Below are 22286 nucleotides of genomic sequence, written 5' to 3'. Positions count from 1 at the left end.
TGAAATCAAGGGGAGTTGTATTCTTGTAAAGAAAGACATGATGAGGAGAAGGGGTGAGAAAAAAGAAAGAGAAACCACAGTGCTGGAGATGTTCCCATTAGTCAGGTTAGGCTAAGTAGCCTTAGTAGCCTAAGGCCTGAGGCTAGTTCATGTAGATAGATAGAAACCAGAAACTTTGGTGTTCTGGATTGCATTTCACTCACTGAACTCTAGAGGGGCAATTGAAAAAGAGAGCAGCCTTTAAGCTTGCTGTGTAAATGACTGGTGAGAGAACACGTTCTCCCCACTCTTAGGTAATTAAGAAACACAAAGTACTGGAAAATGCACTGCTGCATATGTATGACCTAATACTGAGTGTTGACTAAAACGTCAGAAACCCCACCCTTCTGAGAAGAACATTAATACCTAATAGATACATGACAGCACCTGATTAATAAATATTACAGATAGTAGTAACAGGTTCGCGTTGGTTACAGAGCATCAGCATAAACTACAAAAGAAGTTTGGAAGACCAGAGATTTGAAAATGTATGCACATGTTCTCTAGGTTACAAAGCCTAGTGCTTATGCACTTGTCACTCAACATGTACTTAGAGATGTGCTACCTGAACAGCTCATATAGGAAATTAGGGAGCCAGAGTGGGATTCACAGAAGTTATCTACAAAGGTGGAAGGCCAGAAAGGAAGGCTGAAGGAATGTACCATCTAAAAAATTGATTTATCCCTGGGGTCTTGAAGCGCCAAGCACTCCAAACCAGAATCACAGAATTGTTGAGGTTGGAAGGAACCTCTACAGATAGTCCAACACCCTACTCCAGCAGAATCACCTTAAACAGGTTACCCAGGACCATGTCCAGTCAGGGTTTGAGTATTTCCAAGGATGTAGACTTCACACCCTCTCTGGGCAACGTGTCCCATTATAAACCTTCACATTTATACTTACACATTTTCATTTATTTTCCAGAAACTTATGGTTTGTATTTTATGAAATACAAAAATAGGACCTTATCAAAAATGTGCTCTTTACCCTTCTATTCCCCAAACTGCATTTTTCAGATCATCCTATAGAAATATGTCTAACCCTTCCACTTCCTTCATCGGACAGAATGAAGCTAGGTCTGTGGTAGGGCACTGACACTGAGGTCTCCAGAAGAACAGCTCCTGTCATTACTACTCGACTGAACAGAGTATGAAAATACATAAAATTTAAAACCTTGGGCTGGGAAAGGAGGAGGAGGAGGAGAGAGGAGCCAGAAACAATACTGTGCATAGAGACTAATTGGAATGCAAGTCTAAGCAACTTAAAGACAACAAACTCACAATATGGTATTCCTGCCCTTCATCCCAGTTGACATGTGCTGTTTGCACTTGGTCAGATTTTGCAATACGGAGCAGGGGAAAATATCTAAATATTACTTAGAAAAATCAGAACTCACTCATTATGCTTTGGTGAACAAACAATTGCAATAGCCTCTGGCAACATTAGCTGATAAGAACAATGAGTATGAAGATCAACACTGGATAGGAATGCAGTTTGTGTTGGATGTGTCTACAAAAAGAAAAGGAAAACTCAACATCACGAAATATTTCTTACAAATCAAGGTAGACATACATTCAAGAAGGAACAATAATTTGTAACAAGTGAAAGCATCAGTACTTCTCCACATTGGTTTCTTAAGTTTCTGTTAAACCAGATTCTACATTGTTAGGGTGGCTTTTCGGTATGAGATTTATGGAGGCACATTCACAACCAGATGTACAAGCAATTTTCTGATTATGGGGAAAAAAGGTGGAACGAAGAAGCACAAGACAAAGGGAAATGACTCGATTGTCCAAAATCCCCAAGAGTGAAATTAATATAAAATTTAAACAACACAATACTTCCTTCTCCCTTTTTAATACAGTAGAAAATAAATGGCGTTAGAAAGTAATAAAATACCCCTAGATCAACAAAAACAAAAGCTGCACTGGCAAATGCAGGTCCATTGTGTGAACAGGATGGTTCAACTGCATGAAGAAATATTTATCTGTGGAGAACAGCAGTGCTCATTTACATTACAACAATGAGAATTAAGTGAGCAAACTAATGTGGATTATTCCAGTTATTTCTTTAGTTTGTTATTTCCAAGGTTTTTTTCACATAGTATGCAGAGCTGATATAGAAAAGCTGGAATCTATGAGTCATACATACGTACATGTATCCAACCCAAAGTGAGGAGATCATACTGATCCTGAATACCAAATAACTCTTCCACGTTCTCCATGTCACAGTAGTCTGGTCCTGAAGATTGCTTTGGCACTATTACATGGGTGATAGTAAATTCATTATGAGTCTGTAAAACAAACATTGACTGTTTGAACAAATAAACTAATGAATAAATGCTGAATCAGGATCTGAAAGATGTCAGCCTATCAGCTAAAACAAAGCAGTATAGCTCTGCTGATTCCAGTGCAGCTATACTGACTTACTGCACCTGAAAACATGCTTTAGCATTTTATCATGAAAACATACAAAGTAGTAATAGTAACAACATGAGACTGTTGTATTGCAGTGTTCTCAGAGACGAGTGTGAAAAGACTGTCCTCTAAAATAACATAAAAAAGGAGGTTTGAGAATACTATAATTATTTTCTGTGAAACTTGTAACATCACTACTCTTGCTATTCTTTCTCTTCATACAATTCAAATACACCCGGACATCATCTTTAAAACTCTTTATATGCCAGTATCCACCATGACATGCTTCCCTGCTCTAAAAGGAAATTGTTATCTAGGTCAAAGGAAAACCAAAACAAAATAAAACAAACAAAACCAGCTTGAAAATCAGATGTTCTACGGCTTGATGAGGGGGGGGGAATTTTCTTCTTTTTTTTTGTGCTGTTATGAATTTGATGACTCCTGTAGATTCTAACAGTCTTTATATTTCATTGTCCTGCAACTAAACCTCGCTTACCTTACATGAATGCCAGAGAAAGTACTCGAAAAAGCCTGTATTGTACAGCACGTACAACTGAAAAACTTGCTACATTTTATAACAATAGCAGTGTACTTTGATCAGATGTTTCCCCAATAAGGCAAGCCTATACTGCTGAAGTGACCTCTCAGTTTATAATAAGTTAATTACATTAAAGGCTAATTGTTTAGATCTGCTTTTGCTCTGAAATTGAGATATTACAGGAAAATATAGCACTATCAAATGTATCTTCTCCAAACAAATGGGAGGGTTAAACTGTACCAGTTTTCCACAGAGAATTCCACATGTCTCTATTCCTCTTACTGTATTTGCCTCTGCTAGCAGCAGAAATTTGTGACAGAGATCCCTGGGCAAAATGACGCCTCTGAGTGCTTCTGCCAATTGAGCTAACAAAAAAGAAAGTAAGAAAAGAGAGAGATAAAAAGGCATTTGCAGCTTACACAGTGAAGTTCCCTAAAATAAGGAAATACACACAGTTACGAGAAATTAACAAAAGTGAAAGAATTATATTTCCAAATCACAGATTTCTGATGAGAAGAAATCTATAGCACAATCACTTCACCCTAAATTGAGGTCACCAGCCCATAAGGTAAGCCCACTACTCTGCTCCTGAGGTGACAGTGAGCTGATACCACCCCTGGCCAGGGCTTTCCAGGGTGAACCACTGCAGGTTCTGCTTTCTTAGTCTTGAAGTCCATGGCAAGATTCAGAATTTATTACACAGGAACACTGCGGCTCAGTCTCCAGATCCATCTATTGGTATTCAAATGGAAAATGTGAAACTGTGCCACTAATCTCCTCTCTTAAAATGAAGAAAATATATGGAACTGTTGTGTATACATGAACCGGTTCATGCTTATTTCACTATGGACATCCTCACCGTGAATATATACATATGCATATGCAATATGTGGACTGCTATAAATGGCAAAGAGGCAGATAAAATAATAATAAATAAAAATCTCTGCACTTACTCTGAACAGCACTTAAAGTAGCTGCTGGCTTTAAGACCCGGTTTACTGGAGGCGAATGTCCAGCGCAGTCAGGTGTGCTGCTTGTCTCTTTTTTTTCAAGCAGTGCAGTAGATAGGGAGCTGTTGTCTGGTACAGAAATACAAGATAGCATACTTCCATCTATCTGTTCAGACATAACCATGCTCTCTTTGATTTTCTGATGTCGAGCTAGTTCTTGCTTCTTAAGTTGATCCTCAAAGAACTGAAACTGTTCTGATTCAAGCTGCTGTTGCCTCATATGTGCGATTCGTTTCTTCTCTGCCTCTATTAGCTTTTGATGTTCTAGTTTCTTCAGAAATTCAGTTTTACATTTGTTCTGAAACATATGAAAAATAGTGACATTCTCAAAACACTAAAAAAAGCTACAAAAAGTGAAGGGAAAGAAGCAATCTAATGGTTTAATAAAACCACCAAATCCTGTCATTAAAAATCAAGTCTTTTGGAATCTGCTGAACTGGCAAATACAACTGTGTCGCCAAATTCAGTAGGATATGGAAGGAAACACAGAAAGTAAGGAATTACTAACATGAAGCTTCCGATCTGCATACGTGTGCTGCGTGCTGCTTTGTGTTTTTTCTTCAAATGAGCCAGCTCTAACACTGCCTTATTTTCCATATATAAGGTCATTAGAACAAGACTTTTAGGAACATTGATAGTAAAGAGACTAGACAGAAGAGTAACCTTTTGCAATTTTCAATGCAACAAGAGATACATGAACACATATGTTTTCTGGGTAGATTTCATAATTCATTTTGGTATCTGGTTTTGTTGCTTGTTGCTGCTGTCTGGATAAGTTGGTTGACTTTCTTCTGCTACTTTCTTTCCTCAACTTTCCCTGGATTGCTTAATCTGGCTTTGGTGCATAGCCTCCCAGACTCAGACACATTAGGTGGCTTCTCCACCCTGGTCTATATCCCCTTGTCTCCAAACCACCTGCTGTTCCACAAACTGCAAGGGAAGCTTTGGGTTTCAACAGCTGTTCCTGCTCCCCAGTAAAGGAGAACTTCAAGAATCTTCAGAAGCAAATGAAAAAAAAACCCAAAAACCACAGCAAAGTCATCTCTTAAACATCATGAACAAAATAGCGCAGGAACGAAAGCCTCAAGCCAATCAGTGACAGGAATATGGGGTCAATTTTAAGGGAAGGAAAGAAAAAGATGTTCTTTCTCAGATACTCTTTCCAAGACAAGCTTCTAAAACTACAGATCCTGTTCTCAGTGACTTCAATACACAAGATAGATACAAGTATTTACAGTTATTTAAAGACTAACACAGCTTCAATTCAAACTTGAGCATATTAGGAGCCAAGGGACTTTTTCCATATACTCATATAGATGTATTAACAGTATCCTTCTTACAAAACAGAACCAGAGTGTACCCAAGATCTATTTAGATTCTTGTAGACAGTTATTAAGTAAATATCACAGCACATTTATTTCCAAGCACACACTTGCATTATTTATTTTCAAATGACCAACTGGTTAGATTCTGAGAAGTTAAAAGTCATTCTAAGCAGCCTGTGAAATGATTAGGTTCTTGTAGAACTGGCATTTTACTGTTTCATTTTTAAGAAGTTTTATATGACAGAAGAAAAATCATACCAACAATGACTTACTAAGCATATAAAACTTACTTGATTTTGCATGTATTCTTGATATTCTAAGTTGTATTTTTTTAAAAGATCTCTCTTCAATTCATCTGTCCGTGGAAATGCAACCTCCTTCAATTTCTTTGGCGTGGGATGGGGGAGAAAGAGAGATAAGTTTACTTTTGACTTTTTTAAATGAACCACCCAGAAAAAAACTCGGCTGCAATACAGATTTTAAAAAATTACAAAATAGGAAAACCAAACACTGATCTTCCCCAGGAAAGAAAGGAAGAAAATAAACACTAATTCATCATATTATGAAACTTCTGTAGTACACTGATTTCAATAAAGCTATATGTCAGTGAAAGATGTGACGTGACTACTTATCTCAATGAAAGATTAATCCTTCTTTTCCAGATTGCTATCTGTTATCTCTGTTTTCTTTAATAGCTGTATGATGACTAACATTTTTGTTGTAGGCATAATTTATTAAAGAACCCAAGTCCAACATTCAGGTAGGATCATCACAGTTTTCTCTGGGTCTCCATGGACAGAAATATGACTGAATACGGCCATTTCCAGGTGGAGAAAAAAAATTAAATGTTTATTTGCAGAGATAGTCTGTAGCTTCCTGTGACACCCCTGTTTGTAAAACAAAAACAATGCTCCATGTTTTCTACTGATGCAGAGGCTACTACAAAATAATTTAGAGGCTGCACGGAAAAGAGGGAAAGAGACCATGTGCTTCATCCTACTGGGTGTCCTAGGTGGGAGCATGTTAGATGCCCTTTCTCAACTGGGATATTTTCCTAGATTGTGAGCCACAGTCAAAAATTTGACATGAAGCATTTTGGCTTTTGTGAGAGACTGAACTGAAGCCAGACTCCACTGTCCCTTGTCTCAAAGATTCGTATGAGAAGCTGAGATGGAGCTCCACTGTCCATTGCCTGAGAGATGGGTGGGAGGAGCTGAGATGGAACTCCACTGTCCATTGCCTGAGAGATGGGTGAGAGGAGCTGAGATAAGACTCCTCTGTCCATTATCTCAAGGATTGGTGTGAGGAATTGCTGCCCATTATCTCAAGGATTGCTGACAGACATGTGCAGTTGAAGAGCTGGCCAGTGAAACTGGTCCACCAGGTACGTGCAGTACCTGACATGAAGAACAGAGGTACTCCCCCCAACTCATAACAAAAGGGGGAAAAGATAATCACCATGTGGACACCCACCTCCAGCAATTACTATGGACCCTTGGGGACACTCTCCTCCGATGCTGACTACAGACCCTGGAGGACTCCCACCACCGAGGACGATGACTATGGACCGTCGGGACACTGCTGGATCCATGGTGGTGACTATCTCTCTGCACTTTGAATGCTTGCTTAATTTCTATCTTATTTTCTGATCTGTCCTATCGCTATCTTTTTTATATTAATTTCCTTTTTTATAATAATTGCATTTTTGTAATAAACATTTGACCTCACTTATATCTTAATTTCACCCTGGGGATCATGAACAAAATATTTCCGACACTGGGGTTTTCCCCAATAGGACCCTGACAGTTTTGAATATAACACCACTGAGCTTTAACTGTAGGGAAAGGATGCAAATACGGCAGCATGAAGCAAAGGGTGCTTATGCTTATTCTAACAATTCTCACCGGGCAATTCCAGATAGTTTAAGCTCAGCATAAGACTGTATTTGAAATTCTCTTTTAGAAGAAAAAAAAAAAAAAGAAAATAAACCTATTTTATATATAAGTGGAGGGGAAAAATCTGGTAAAAATAAAGTAAATACATATTTGGTAATAAGGAAAGCAAAACCATACTTTATTTAGCAGGGTAAACAAATACTGCACAGACACCATAATGCCACACATCTCTCTTTTCCTGTTTGCAATAGTCAGTTTGGACCATTATGCACTCATGTAACTGGGACCAGAATCAAACTCTAAGTACTGTTAAGTTTGTGTATTTTTAATATGTAGACTTTCAGAAATAGATGTACCTGGGTTTCCAACAATCTACTAACTTCTTCATAGAGTGTTCTTGTTCACCTTTTAGATCGATAATATGATTTCCAGTAATGATCAGGTGATTAAACTGAAATAAGACATGAATGACTAGTGAAGAAAGGTATCAGAAATGCAAGATGTGGTGACTGCCGTGGGGTAGGTGTGCACTGAGGGAAAAGGAGTGCTGAGAAAGAATGGAGGGATTCTGGGGAAACATTTCTTAAAGGCCAAGAAACCATAACCATACCTTAATAATATCTTGTTTTTCTGGTATTGCGCATTGGTGATAGTCTCGGTGATTGGGCAGCTTTTCTACGAACAACCTAGAAAATTAAACATGTGTGTGTTTCACCTCAGTAGCTAGAGGAATATTCAAATAGCTTTTATGTTGGTGGAAAAATCAATTTCACGTAACTGTTAAGCACTGAGTTCCAGTTGACTTGGAGCAGGTTTTTACACATTTGTTTAAACTAACACTTAAACACTTGTATAGACTTGTATGGGACACATAGGGTAATGACAGGAGATTATTTTCTACACCTAAACATATTTTAGTTGGGTTAAAAAAGGGCTAACTAGCAGCCAGCACCTAAAAATAGCTCTCAAAACCACCCTCCACCTAGTCAGTGTTAATAAATCCTATTTCTACTGTCTTTATCTGTCCTTAGCTGAAATGCTAAATCTGAAATGGGAATGCAGCACTGACTATCGTTAAAGCAGTTATTTTTACCAGACCAAGCTGCACAGCTAACTGCAGTGTTCTGAACCTACCCAGGCATCTAAATTATGGCAAAACTCAGCTGCAAAGAGTTTGGAATACACAGCTGCTATCATTATTTCAGCAATTTGTACGATGTTCACCTCCAGAACCTCTTTTTATAGAGATACATATGTTTAAAATTAAGCGGAATAAGAAAGATTTGGTCTACTTTTCAGAGCATGAGGAAAATAAGGCCAGAGGAAGGAGGTCTCCCATTATAAAAAATTTAAAATACGCATATTAAAAAAACCCCTTTCAGAAGTAAGAAAACCAAACAAACATACAACAAAACTGGCTAGTTTTGGATCTGCCACTGCAATATTTTTCAGCTGGTTATTTTGAGAGTTGCAATGAAAGCTCTCCAGATTTGGTGGTTTTGCATGGGGAAAATAATCATGCAAAGAACATATGTTGTGGATTTTGTGTTTATTCGTATAAGCAGTAATACATTTTACTTAATCCTTTTGGGGAAGAAAAATAAAAAGAGGCAAAAAGTCATTTTTTCATGGTTTTTAAGTGCTATGCAATACTACCATCTTTAAGATTAGCAGAAGCTCACAGGGCGTAGCTACTAAAGGCTCAGAGATCTTATCTAACCATTGCTTTTTAAGCCACGCACTTTATTTAACCAACATGCTGATAGATACAGAATAGTCTGTAGGAAACAGTGCTCATAGCATAGCCTGGTACAGTAAACCTAAACCTCTGTATATTAGGTTAGTTCATGCCTGGTAGTTAATAGATGGATAGGAGTACTGTACTAACAGTTGAGATGAAATTATAACAAGGCCTCTAGTTAAAGATCTCTAGAGAACAAAGCTATTCTGCAAGAACACACCAAACATTTTTTCCCTAATCTAAAGGTGTGCCCTGTTTTCACTGCAACTCTTCAGTTTACTCAGAATTATAAGCTGTAATGACTACAAACAGTTTCTTACGTTATGAACTTATTATAAAAAACAAAAGCATTCTCCAGGTTTCCCTCCTGCATGTATACTGATGCCATTCGCTCCATCTCTACTCCAGATCTAAAGTAACGACGCGGAGTGATATCTTCATTGATTGTGATATTGCTGCCCAGTTTGCTTAAGGCACGTACTCTCTCTTCTGGGGTCACAGAGATGTCTGTATGGTCAGGAATAGCTACTAGCTTTTTCTGAAAAAGAACAGAGAGGTTGGCAAAGAGAACCAGACATTATGTTTCACTTTCAGTAGGTGATCTCATTCAAGAAACTCAAGGGAAATCATAGAATGACAGAATGGTTAGTGTTGGAAAGGATCTTAAAGGTCATTTAGTTCTAAGCCCCCTGCCACAGGCAGGGACACCTTCCACTAGACCAGGTTGCTCAAAGCCTCATGCAACCTGGTCTTGAACACTGACAGGGATGGGCAGCCACAGCTTCTCTGGGCAAAGCTTCTCTTGCTTTAGCCTACATAAAGTTTCATCACCCTCACAGTAAAGAATTTCTTCCTAATATCTGACCTAAATCTCTCCTCTTTCAGCTTAAAACCATTCCCCCTCATCCTATCACTACTTGCCCTTGTAAAAAGTCCCTCCCCAGCTCTTCTGTAGGCCGCCTTTAGTTACTGGAAGACTGTTATAAGGCCTCCTCCATGCCTTCTCTTCTTCATGCAGAACAAGCCCAGCTCTCTCAGCCTGTCTTCACAGGAGAGGTGCTCCAGCCCTCTGATCATCTTCATGGCCCTCCTCGGGACTTGTTTCAACAGGTCCATGTCCTTCTTGTGTTGGGGTCCCCAGAGCTGAACACAGTAATCTTTAGCTTTTTTTCTCAAAATAGGCATTGGTTTCCCCACCAGCAAAACAGTTAAAATATTCCAACATGTTTCTCAATTGCAAGTAAATTGTGATTGCAGTTACAAATAAAAAGCGATCTTATGCCCTTCCCAAATCTTCAAACCACAAAAAAAAAAAAAAAAGTCCCAGAAAAAAAAAAAAGAAAATATTAAGTACATCTTTGCAGAAATTATCTAAGGCAACATAAAGTGTGTTATCTTTAGAAACCTCCATACATGAAATTCTATAGGGTTCTGTCTGAAGTTATTGAAATTATTTGATGAGGGCCTGAATGCTTTGACTCCTATCATGTGATGTATAGGGTATGACTGCTGGGTATAGTTCATAATAAAGAGCAATAAGTTTCCCTGCTCAGTCAATAGTTCACTTCAATGTTCATTTCCAGTTTCAAACAAGGCAGTTACAGCCTAAGAAGTTAGAACTAACTCTACTGAAGAAGCATAGCTGCTTATTATAATAATTAACTTCCTGTTAAGTGGCTAAATAATTGGCTACTGCAAGTTGTTTCCTCTTACTCTGATGAAAATTTTTACGCTTTCTGTTCAAAATGTTCATTTCAACTTCTTAAAAACCTGATCACTGAAACAAGTTGAAACCCCATAAACCACATATACAGAAATAAAATATGTTCCAACAAAGCCATCAGGCAGAATGCGGGAGGAACTGGCCGTATGCAGGAAGCAACCCTTGTAGCTGACAGCCAGCACTGCTAAGCATCTCTTTTGAATTGTTTCCTATTTGAAAGGGAGGGTGCTCGGCCGTTAAAGTATTTCTTTGTAATACATACCAATGAGCTGACAGTGAACGATTGTTCCATATTGTTTTCTGTCTGCAAACCAAGGAGATTGCTCTTTTCCTCCAAAGTCTCCATCTGACTGCAAAGGGCAATATGAATCCAGCACTCAATATTTGTAGCCAGCTGTCTCAGGGTTTATTAGCCCAAGGGAAACATAGATATGTAATTGTGGTCGTGTGCTGGAAAAAATAAGACAAGTCATTCTGATTTAGAAATACATTCAAATGTCATGTAAGTTTGCATGCCTGCACCTGCTCATAACTTCAGTATCACAGTACTCGCATATTTAATAATAATCTAAAATTTACCAGGCATCTAGAATTTAAAATGGGAATGCATAGGGGCTTACAGAACAGTTCGGATTACCTGACCTGTTCTAATGTTATTGCAGTGGATTTGAACACATTATAATAAGTTATTTTTACAATTTTTACAGCAACTTAACACCTCTCCCCAACTTCCAAGTGTTAAGTGAAAAACTCAAAAGTTCAAAGACTAATCTCAGAATCTGTGCTTCCTTGAGCATATGTTTTGACAAACACAATTATAAACAGTGTGAATCTGCATCTTTTTTCCTGCTAAACCTATAATTAAACTGAACACAAACTCATATCAGTAATGTAAAGCAGAGAAAATACTTCAAGCGCCATGTGTTCCTGACTTCAACAACACTTGAAATACAGTGAACTCTAAGGAGTTAACTGATAGTAATTGCTCCTTGCACAGCTCTGAACAGTGAAGACAAATATTTAGACATGTGGCCATCAGAAAAAAATAAATAAAACCCCAACTGTGAAAGGGAAATTAATTATTTAAATTACACTGGAAATATGAAAAAGAAGCTCCTAATGTGTTTTTTCACTTCCATGCACTCAATCCAAACAGATTTGATCCTGAATGTCAAAGGCACTTGGTATGTTGCAATAAATATGCTTTGTGCTTTTGTAAAAGCATATCTGGGTTTTTCTCTGGGTTAGAGAAAAACAACCCTAATGTGTTTTTAGCTGGCTGCATTTCCCACGTATTGTTTTCTGTATTCAGGTCTTCCTTATTTTTTCAAAAAACTAACAATATCTATTAGATCAGTCATTAATTTTAACCATCAGTGCAAGTATTACAGGTGACATTAAATTCATTGAAGTAATACACTTTCTTTGAAATAATCAGAATCATCCTATTTCACTTGTAAAAGCCCTTACTGGTATTCTCATTCCACATTATTAAATCAGTCTTCCTTCACTTTTCTGTACGACCTCCCAATCTCAATGAATATATTCTTGCTTGACTTTATATCCATGTTTTTCATTGTCAGGATTTTTATTCTCATCATCAAGTATGTCATAGCTCTGTGAATTCAATTTCAATACCTGCTTTTTTGAAATTAAAGTATTGAAATCAAGGTATTAAAAATCCTTGCACAACTTAAGACAAAAAAACGGAATACGGCTTATACATCCAAGACATCAGCATTAGTTGTGGTTGCAGTGCTAATGGAAACAGTTCTCTAAACAATTTAATTTTATATCATGGAGCTCTGGTGTAAATTATCAGCTTGGCAGAAGAGCCAATTCATTTCCTATTCATGAGCTGCAGAAAGGCCCCAGGGGATCACAATGAAGTTTTTTGCTTTAGCCTACACAAAGAAACATACTGTCTTATGCCTAGTTCCACCTGAAACCCTTTTTCAGCTGAACCACTGCAGGTGTGGTAGACTGTGAAAGGAGAGGGCTAAAAGCTTGGCCAGTGCAGAGCTCACATTAGTCTTCTGCCCCTGCAGCTCAGATTCTAAGCAGAAATAAAATCTTCAGTGGGACTCTCCATGCATATGGTCTGTGTGGCTTGGGAATAACAATTAAAAAAGGAGACCTACAACAGCTGAACGGAAGGATGGTTTTGGTCTAGAGTACGCATTCAAGTATGATAAACTGCAAAATAGTCTAGTAATTCAATTTATATATTAAAAAAAAAAAAGTTGTTCAAAAGTAAAGAAGAAATGTATTTCTATTCAATTCTCTATTTCAGTTAGCAGCTTTTGGGCAAGAAAACTGCTTTGACTTTCTTCGAAACCTAGTGAGCAAATGAACATTTAAGAGAATACTCTTCAGATGCTTCCCCATGGAGGGCATGGGATATGGGTCACAGGCCTCTTTCAGCTATTACTGCACCTTGAAGACCTTTCAGCCTAGCTGGTAGGCAAGTGGAAAAATGTTACTGCAACAAGTGGGAAACACAAAAGCCACTAATTGGTGGTCTGGTTTGGTTTGAGTTTTGGGGCCAGTATTCCCAAAGAGGCCTTTGTTAAAGAAGCCTATGGTATCCCCCAGCCAAAATCTTTTTGGAACTGGCACAGGGAGACACCATGGAACCCTTTACTTGCAAAAATTTCTCATCTTGGTTGACTTTGAGAATATAAAGTTATAAATGTGATTTCAGTGAATTTTTAAAACTAAAGAAGCATTAATAATAACGAAAACCAAAGTGTAACACCAGGTATTTTATAGAGAAGACATCTGGTAACAGCGAAAAATCACACTTCCTCAAAATTGTGTCAGAGTTTTGAAAGGATGAAGAAGCTCTGTCACAGTGCAAGAGCTTAACAGAAGAATCACTGCAAATGAAAGAGGAAACTGACTGTTTAAATTTTACTTCAGGAACACATTAAAACCTTTACACGGCAAATAAAAAATTCATACTAGAATGAATTTGTATCACTTTTATAAAAATGCCAAATAAAAAGCAAAGATATTAGCTATTACAGATGGCAGCATAATTAAAAAAAAAACCTCAAAACTAAAAAAATGTGGGCTGTCTTATGACTGCACTCCAGATGCACTGGCCAGAATTATAAACGATTAAAATGCAGAAAGTTAAGCTTTACTAAAAACACCACCACAGGCATGCCTGTCAGTTCCCCGGAACGCCTCTGTGCATAATGCCCCTCATGGTGCAGCTTCACAATCGCCTTCAGCTGGCTGAAGGCCATGACACTGCCAAGGGGCTCCCCTTATCCCCACCACACTTCTTTGTACTTCCACTTTGCTGACACCAGTGACTTGAAGACAAGTTGTAGCTGATCCAAATTAAAAACAAACGGAAATTTAAAATTAATTACTTCCTTCTCAAACTCAGAAATGCAAGGAAGGAGGCAGAAACATGAAGCCAGCAAACAGAGAGACTTGCCCATTTCTGAGGCAGTGCTGTCCTAGATCAATACGACCTGGCTTTGAAAATGCACCCTAAGGGCTTGTATAGTGCCTACAAGAATTGCCCAGCTTCTTTGTCTTTTGGAAAAAAATTTACATTTCACTCTAAAAGAGCAAAATACCAAACCTCTCTGTGTAACTGCAACTAATTATATTCAAATATACAAAATCGTTATGCTAACACAGTGAACTACACTCCAACCCCAGCCACAGGCCATAGGAAACAATGCCAGCTTGGAGTTTATTAGAATGCAAAGTGTTCTAAAATCAAGATCTAAAGATGCACTTTTTCTGCTTTACAGTTTTAGGCACTCGAACTAACTTAGATGGACTTAGGTAATATTTGATTAAGAAGAAATGTCTGGACATTTAGCATGCAAATCAAGCTTTTTCTAATTATGACTTTTCTGAGAGTTATTTTATATATATATATATAAGAATTTAACATCCTTTCAACAGTTAAGAAACTTTTCTTGATTTCACTGGTAATGGCATTCCTCACCAAATCATCAAAAACCGTTTCTTCTCCTATATGATCCAGCTTCTTGTACTATGCATTAATCCTTTGTAAAATCTAGCTATATTAAATCAAATGCTTTCAGTCATAGGAAATAGAGCAAAGTGAGAAAATCAGCATTTTAAATGACATTGAAAGTGATTCTTTCTGTTCAGGCTAACAAGCAGGGTACCAAGTACCAGGAAAGTGAGAAGCAGAGAGAGCAATTTTAACTTGAAAGTATATGCAAATAGTAGTGCATAAAGATAGAATAAGTCTATCAAGACATATTGAGGACCTCAAGAGTAGGCTAGTAAGATAGAGGTGGTATGAGAAGATCTGGAAAATGCATACACCAACTCTCATGGTTTTCTGAGAGGTATAATATCATAATTCCTCACAAATTCTCCAATGCCCTCACAGTTTGCTGCATGCTGGCATGTTTCAAACAGTTGTCAGGAAGGATGGATGTGGATGAACAAGAGCCTCTGCCTGTGCTTGGAGCCTGAGAGGCATGACCCTGCTAAGTTTTCAAGCTATGTAACTATGCTCTGTGATAGCAAGATGTGGTACACATGGCTGCATAGCAGGCTTATTAGCTCAAGTGCAGCATGAACTATTTATGTTACATAGTTTGTGTTTGCAATGCCTTCTGTGAAGCCAGCTCACAGTTTGGGCAGAAAAAGCTTTTATCTGTCTTCATGCATTCCTATGATGGACTTTGAAATGTCTATTTAGCATGGCACATCCTTCACCAACATAACCTGACTATGTGAGAGGACTGTACCAGCAAAGACAGTGAAGCCAAGCAGGACCATGCTCTGCCACAGGATGCTCACAGTGACTGGTGGTAGCCCAGCGAAAGCTGCACTGCTCAAACTTTCTGGAGAAGACACAGCCAAAGAGGAGCTCAGAGTACCAGTACGCGCCAGAAACTAGCTGACTGCACAGCACGACGACTGAATTTCAACTATTTATCATTACCTTGAGGCTGCTTTTGCTTCTCCAGTTTTTCAGAAGAGGTTTTCAAATGTTGAATGAGCTTTTTTATATTTATAAACAAATAACTGCCAAACTTCGGTATTTATTTACTCATTAGTAGTTACTTTGAAACATTGTTATTAGTTACTTTGAAACTTTGTTTCCCCTTTGTAACATATTCTTAAATACCAAGGGAACTAGTCATAACACACTGACCTCACCACTGTTGGAAACATTTGTCAATATTTTGACTATTGGTCTTACGAAAATGCTGCATTAAAGAGATCACAGATAAAACTTTCCAAAGAACCTAGGTTCTGTTAAGAATAACAGGGACCTAGGGCATTAGCAATGATTTATTCTTTGTACATTTTTAAATAGTGGATTATTTCAGAAATATTCATCCTTTTGTTTGATATTTCCATGGAACGTAAAGCCCAGATGTGGTTCCCACCAAAATCATTCATTTTACTTCATACTATAAGGATCCTGATCCTAATACCTAGAAATATTTGCTGATATAGGAGCTGAAATGTAGCATAGTTCTGCTTTTTCTGGACTACTCAGGAGCACTGTTCTGCATTTATCCCATGGTAAGAAAAAAGTTACTTCAGCATTGTCATGAGAAGTTAAAACAGTAATACTCTTTTTTTCTATACTAGGAAGTGTGATGATTATAGAATCCTAGAATTAAGATGTGTCTCAAAATATAAAAAGGTCAGTCAGTGACTGACAGATAAAGATAAAGGACTGTTTCAGGCCAAAAAGTCACCCATGATGCAGATACTTGTACTTCGGTACTTTGAAATGGATGTTCAAGTGAATTTGGTGAAAAATAGGTTAGAAATGCAGGCATCTAACTCATTCAGCTCTTTTTGCAATGCCAGGCCATGTACTGGCACAGCACACAGTAAGTTATACACACACTTGGTTTTGATATAAAATCCGCTAACAAACAGCCTAAATAGCAAACTGCCTTCTGCTGGTTCTCTCCAAAAAGAAACAGCATGTTCATCTGTCAACATGTTTTCTGAAACAACTGTTCACTGTTACAGCAAATGATTCAGCTAGTATAGCAAGTAGTCTCTTCTGGAAAAAACAACAAAGCATTGAATGTCATGGCAAGATCATTCTCTTGTGCAGAGAAAAAAACCCAATCAACCAAAACCAACAGAACGGCTTTTCATTGAAAAGAAGCACCACAAGGAGCCGCTTGCTGAGAACCCTGCATCTTTCAACGGAGAAATTGCTCTTCATAGTAAGAGCTACTAAGCCTGGCTGTAGAAATGCCTATCTCAGTAACAGTTCATAATTTAACACTGCCCCTTAGCTATATGGCTCCATTAAACAGCATTGCCAAGACCTCCTCCCAAGCTCCACTAATTCCCAGAGACAGCTGCCAAGCTATACAATCATCTTTCCTAGAAATGGGTCAAGATTGTATCCTCTTGTTCACCTACCATGAAGGACCAGAACCACCCACCTCCCAGCACATTGCCCAGAAGTCTCTCTGCAGACTGTGTCCACAGCATGCCAACAATAGCATCTTCACCTGCTTGGGTACCGAGAGGGAGAAATCATGCGCAGAGGAGATCCTCCATGCACAGATCTGCCAAACCCAAGTCTTGCTTATATGGTTACGCCACGCAGTGCTGTATCTTACATCACAAAACCGAACTTTGTTTTCATCTACAGAAAATGTGGGCTTTTCCATAGTTAAAAAAGTTAGAACAATTATTTGAACACTTATCTTGTTGCTGTGCAAATATTTGGATGACTGCAGTGAGTTAATGTAGCTACTTGAATATCATTGACTGGCTGTTTTCTAGGGACAGTTTTCCTTTTGGAACAGATACAAACATTACTGCATTAAGAAGCTACATCAATAAAGTTATATTGCTGGGTCTGCTAAGACCGATAAACCACTACAATATACAGATAACATCCAACATGACACATGGAAAAACCTGACTTTTACTCGCTACAGAGAATATGAATGTAGAACCTACAGACTTTTCTCATTTCTTCAGAGTGCAGAGGAGACTTCTGACCTCACCTATTTTCTTACCTATTTTTATGCAGACTATTTTGAAGTCAAAATCTAGCGTGTTTGTGCTGCTACAACATAACCCTATGCATTTGAGCTGTACACATAGGTGATGGCTTGCTACCAGATCTATTAATATGCTCTGTCTACAAAGATATCAGTCACTTTTAAGAGAATATGTTAAAACAGACTAGAAGTATTGAACATTGAAACATGCATCTGTGAATTGCTGACAGTTCTTTCTCTTGTGGTTTCTTGTATCAAAACAAAACACAATCCCTCTCTCTCCCTTTTTTGTTAACACCAGTTTCAGAAGAAAAGCATTTTTAACATAATGGATAAAGTATCACTGATATTAGAATGTCTTGGATTACAAGCAACAGCCTTTTCAGGCAGTTGCTGAAATATACTTATGCAATATAGAACAGCATCTTGCCAGTGACCCACTAAAAAGATGTTCTAGACGTGGTGTAGAAAAACAGTGCCGTTTTCCTTCTTTTAGGAAATCTGCAGCAATCCCCAATGAAAATTAGTGTACCAAGGCACAGTAAACCAGAAGAGGGCAGAAATAAAAGAAGTAGCTGTTGTAATAGAATTTATTCTTTGATGCTTCAGCTGAAATATCGAAAAAAGAGATACCTGCAATACATAACATCACTGATAAAACTAACTTCCACCATGAAAGCTAGAAGCTGTGTTGCTAAGGGAAACAAATGAGAGGCTAAAATCGGCATAGAGGTCTGCAACGCTTCATAGACTTCCAAGAAATGCAAAAAGCATTATTTCACAGATTTTTCTGCCTGTAACCCTATTTCCCCCAAACGCAAAATCCCTCTAGTATAAAAAAGGGCTAAAAGAACCTTCCGGTTCTTCCTATGAAGGTTATGATTTTTCTGGCAATATTTGCTACTTAATTTTACAACACTTTCACACTCTATACCTCTGATAAGGACATTTGTTAATTGGCTGCAACAATCAATTTCTCTATCTGGTGAAAATTCCTATTCTGCCTTACTTCCTTATAGTTCAAAATGTAGGTGGCAAAAAAAGAAGAATTAAAATTAATTGACATTTCTGACATAGAATCATAGAATGGTTTGGGTTGGAAAGTACCTTAAAGATCATCTAGTTTCAGCCCCCTGGCCATGGGCAGGGACACCTTCCATTAGACCAGGTTGCTCAAAGCCCCCATACATATTCACAGTTCATCTGAAGTCTATTAAACTGTCTATAAAGAATGAAGCATGTCTTGTGGTCTCAAATCTAGAAAAACTAATTTGGGGCATTAGTTGAATGGATTCTATTTTGTACACTAATGGTTAAGTAAGCAAAGTGCAAGTAAAAAGCCAATAACGATACTACGTACAGGATGGAATGTGGTTAACCAGTACAAATAACTACCAGTTAATCTGGCATGTTTCTGCAGTATGATGCTTATAGTAAGATAATACAGTTAGTTGGCTTCATAATGAAGTCTTTGACCTCCTGCCTTATCCTAGGTGATTCAGGATGTCTCCTGCTATGAGCAGACGGGGAAAAAAAAAAAACCAGGAAAGCCTGGCTCTAGGAGAAGAATACAGTGTGCTTTAAACCTTTTTTTTTTTTTTCGCCCTACTTGGATAGTTACAATATTTCATATCTCTTTTGTAATTTGCTAAGATCGACAATGGTAAGCACATGTTTTATAGCAGCACTGACTGTAACACAGTCAGCTCACAGGACTGCTTGAAAGTCAGCTGAATTATCCAGAATATCAAAGCTGAGCACTGGCAGGCCAACAGGCTATTTATCCCAGTGAAGCTTTGCACAGGCTATTTTTGAGCTTATTGCCAAATTATTTGCTTTTCCCTTCAGGATGATTCCAGTGATCTTTGCAGCCTAACCAAGCCTCACTCTGTATCAATGGAGCAACCTAGACATCTCCGAAGGCATTTCAACAGTGGTTCGGAGATGCTAAAAGAGGAAGATGCTTTGTACATTGAGCCCATAGCTTCCCTAATGCAGTTCCATGTTGTGCTGAACTGTGAGTCATCTAGAGCTGCCAGTAGGAAATAGTAGGCAATGGGTTGTGTCTGAGCAGGTGCCTGACTCACAGCATTACCGCAAGGTATATCATCCATGTAAAACTGAAAATGCTGGATTTTCGTAACAGGGATGCCAACGCAACAACAGTATTGAGCCACTACACACGGATCATTCATTAACTGTATGAGCAAGATAATTTGCTTTCATGGACCAATACTTCTATTTATAATGGAAACTACAACCAGAAAATATGTTTTCTGGCATGGCAATCTAAATCTTAAATATTTATTAAAATGATATAGACAAAGACTTTCATGGCTTGAAATGTAACCTTTGATACAGAAAGAAAATCTCAGGAATTAGATACGAACAGAAAAAAAAGCCCACTATGCATACAAGTCCAGGAGAGACCAAATATTTATTTTTATACAGCATTTGCTCTGTGTCTTCATGCATAAGTGACCTTGCCACTCCCTCAGCAGTTGAAGATTTCATGACACCCCTCACCTTGAGCTATACTTTTCCTCAGCTTGGTGATTAACTTCCAGGAAATGCCTGAAGGCCTGACCTTGAACATACTTCATGCACATAGAGCAAACCACATGAGAAATGCCTTCGCAGTAACCCCACAGCAATATTAATAATACACATGACTGCAAGATTGATCAAGACGCTGAACCCTGTTTTTAAATATCACACTACAAAACAACCCCCCTGCACTTACAGCCATTTAAAATGCCATTAAAGACATGTAAGTATGAAATTTGCACCTACAGAATTATACAGGATTTGGAAGGAATGCTTCCTACTCTCTCCTGTGACCCATGAAACTCTGGACTTGTCAACGCTAGCATCTAAAGGTATGAATAGACATGCAGTATACCAGGCAGAAATGCATTTAGCATGTCAGGAAATCCAGCTGTTACAGAGTAATACAATATATTGCTTCTGCAACACCCCTAATAACAAACCTGGACTCCATTCTCCTAAGAGTATTTCATGAAGTTCTGAGGCTGTATCCTATTTTCTAGGACCTGATGGTCTAAGGCAATTTATCAAATATATGCTAACTAAAGCTTTGGACAGTCAAGCACTTTAGCCTGCAATGAGGAGAAAACCCACTTCTGTGAAGACAGAACTTTCTCAAAGCTGGTCTTTGCCTGAGGAATGAACTCCTTGGAAGCTACAGTCCATCCAAGACCTCATAATCTCACCACTTTCTGTTCTCAGTAAAAGGTGGCTTTTTCCTGCCCACGACTTCTCAGACAAGCATTCAGAACCATACGCATATTAAATAAAATAATTCCAAACCAAGAGGAATTCCCCCAGAAATTACTTTTTGCCACCCTTCTGAAATAGGGCAGTGCATCCATGTGTGAGAGAAGTGAATTACGCTCTCAGCGCACTTGCACTTAGATCGAGGTAGGTACAAAATGAGGTACTCGAGCAGAAACAGCTTACGGGAGAGTTACTGATGCCCAGCGAACACTGTTTCTTCTCTTCTTTTTTACATTCTTTCACTTTAAGTTCCGATGCTAATCTTTCACATGTATATGGAAATTCTTTTAAAATAGAGCACTGTTCCGAGTTCGCTTTCTCTCTGACACAGGGTAACGTCCTGAACTCTGCTGTCCACCAAACTACCTATCACCACCTATTTATGGGGGCGCAGTGAAATTCGCAGCTTCGCCCAGCGGGGCTCGCTGCTCCCGCCTCCCGCACACAGAGGCTGCCGGTGACACCGCGATGCCCCCGCCGCATCCCCGCACCATCCTCCTCGCCCCGGCGCGCACCCGCCCGAGGCTGCTCGCACACAAAGTTCCGCCCTGCCTGGAGGAGGGCGATTTCCAACGGGCCTCCCGGGATCGCGGCACCTGACACCGGGGCGGGGACCGGACGGACGGGGTGATCACGCACCGGTGCCATTCGCCAGGGCAGCGGGACTGATGGAGCTCGTACCGGTCACGGCTCCCACCGCTCGCCGGCTCCGGAAGGGGCACGGCACGGCACGGCACGGCACAGCGCGGCGCCACCCCCTTCTCCCTCTGCCCGCAGGGACCATTGGCGCAAAGCAGCGGGATGGAGGCAGCGCCCCGCCAGCTCCCTGCCCCGCGCTTCCCCAGGGAAGGCGGCGGCTGCTTACCAGATCTCGCATCCGTGTGAGCGGCTCCGGCGGCCGGTGCTGGAGACAAAGCGAGTGGCGCCCGCCCCGCTGCGGGGGGCCTAGGGGAGCGGGCAGGAGCCGCCGGGCAGCCCGGGGCCTCCGCCGCCGGCACTCGGTGCCCTGGGCACCCCGCGCAGCACCGGGCAGGTGCCGGCGGCACGGCGGTGAGGAGCCGAGCGGTGCGCCCTGCGCCGCCGCAGCCGGCACGGGTTACGGTGCGGAGCGAAGGGAGGAGCCTGCGCGGCGCCGGGGCGAGCGGCGTGGCCGCGGCCCGCTCTGCGCCGCGGGGTCCGCCGCCGACACAGCCCAACGGCCGCGGGCGCCGCCGCGCGCGCGGGGCCGCCGCTGCAGCCCAACGGCAGCCCAGGAGGGCGAGGGGAGCGGCGGGCAGGGCGAGGGGGCAAGGCCCGT

The 22286-nt window shown here is 39.8% G+C and overlaps 1 protein-coding gene across 3 annotated transcripts in view; it reads right to left on the bottom strand.

Annotated features, from left to right (window-relative positions):
- Positions 1-22190, bottom strand: part of STAMBPL1 (STAM binding protein like 1) — a 23976-nt gene extending 1786 nt beyond the window's left edge. Inside the window, exons 1-9 of one of the 3 annotated variants that reach the window (XR_003991432.1) lie at positions 21855-22190; positions 10951-11138; positions 9286-9503; positions 7835-7910; positions 5620-5715; positions 3948-4302; positions 3235-3359; positions 2195-2298; positions 1436-1548 (exon numbers count right to left, since the gene is read on the bottom strand). Coding sequence is in view for 2 of the 3 variants with exons in the window: in XM_030486158.1 (XP_030342018.1) it covers positions 1436-1548; positions 2195-2332; positions 3235-3359; positions 3948-4302; positions 5620-5715; positions 7835-7910; positions 9286-9503; positions 10951-11034 (1205 nt within the window). In the remaining variant the exon portion in view is untranslated. Of the gene's footprint in view, positions 1-1435; positions 1549-2194; positions 2333-3234; positions 3360-3947; positions 4303-5619; positions 5716-7834; positions 7911-9285; positions 9504-10950; positions 11139-21628; positions 21649-21854 lie in introns of those variants that run through there. The other 2 variants (XM_030486158.1, XM_030486159.1) reach the window with 2 other exon arrangements.
- Positions 22191-22286: the final 96 nt, after the last annotated feature.

The sequence above is a fragment of the Strigops habroptila genome, chromosome 5 (assembly GCF_004027225.2).
Source record: "Strigops habroptila isolate Jane chromosome 5, bStrHab1.2.pri, whole genome shotgun sequence".
NCBI lineage: Eukaryota > Metazoa > Chordata > Aves > Psittaciformes > Psittacidae > Strigops > Strigops habroptila.
Note: the sequence above shows the minus strand (reverse complement) of the source record. Positions and strands in the feature narration are given on the sequence as shown.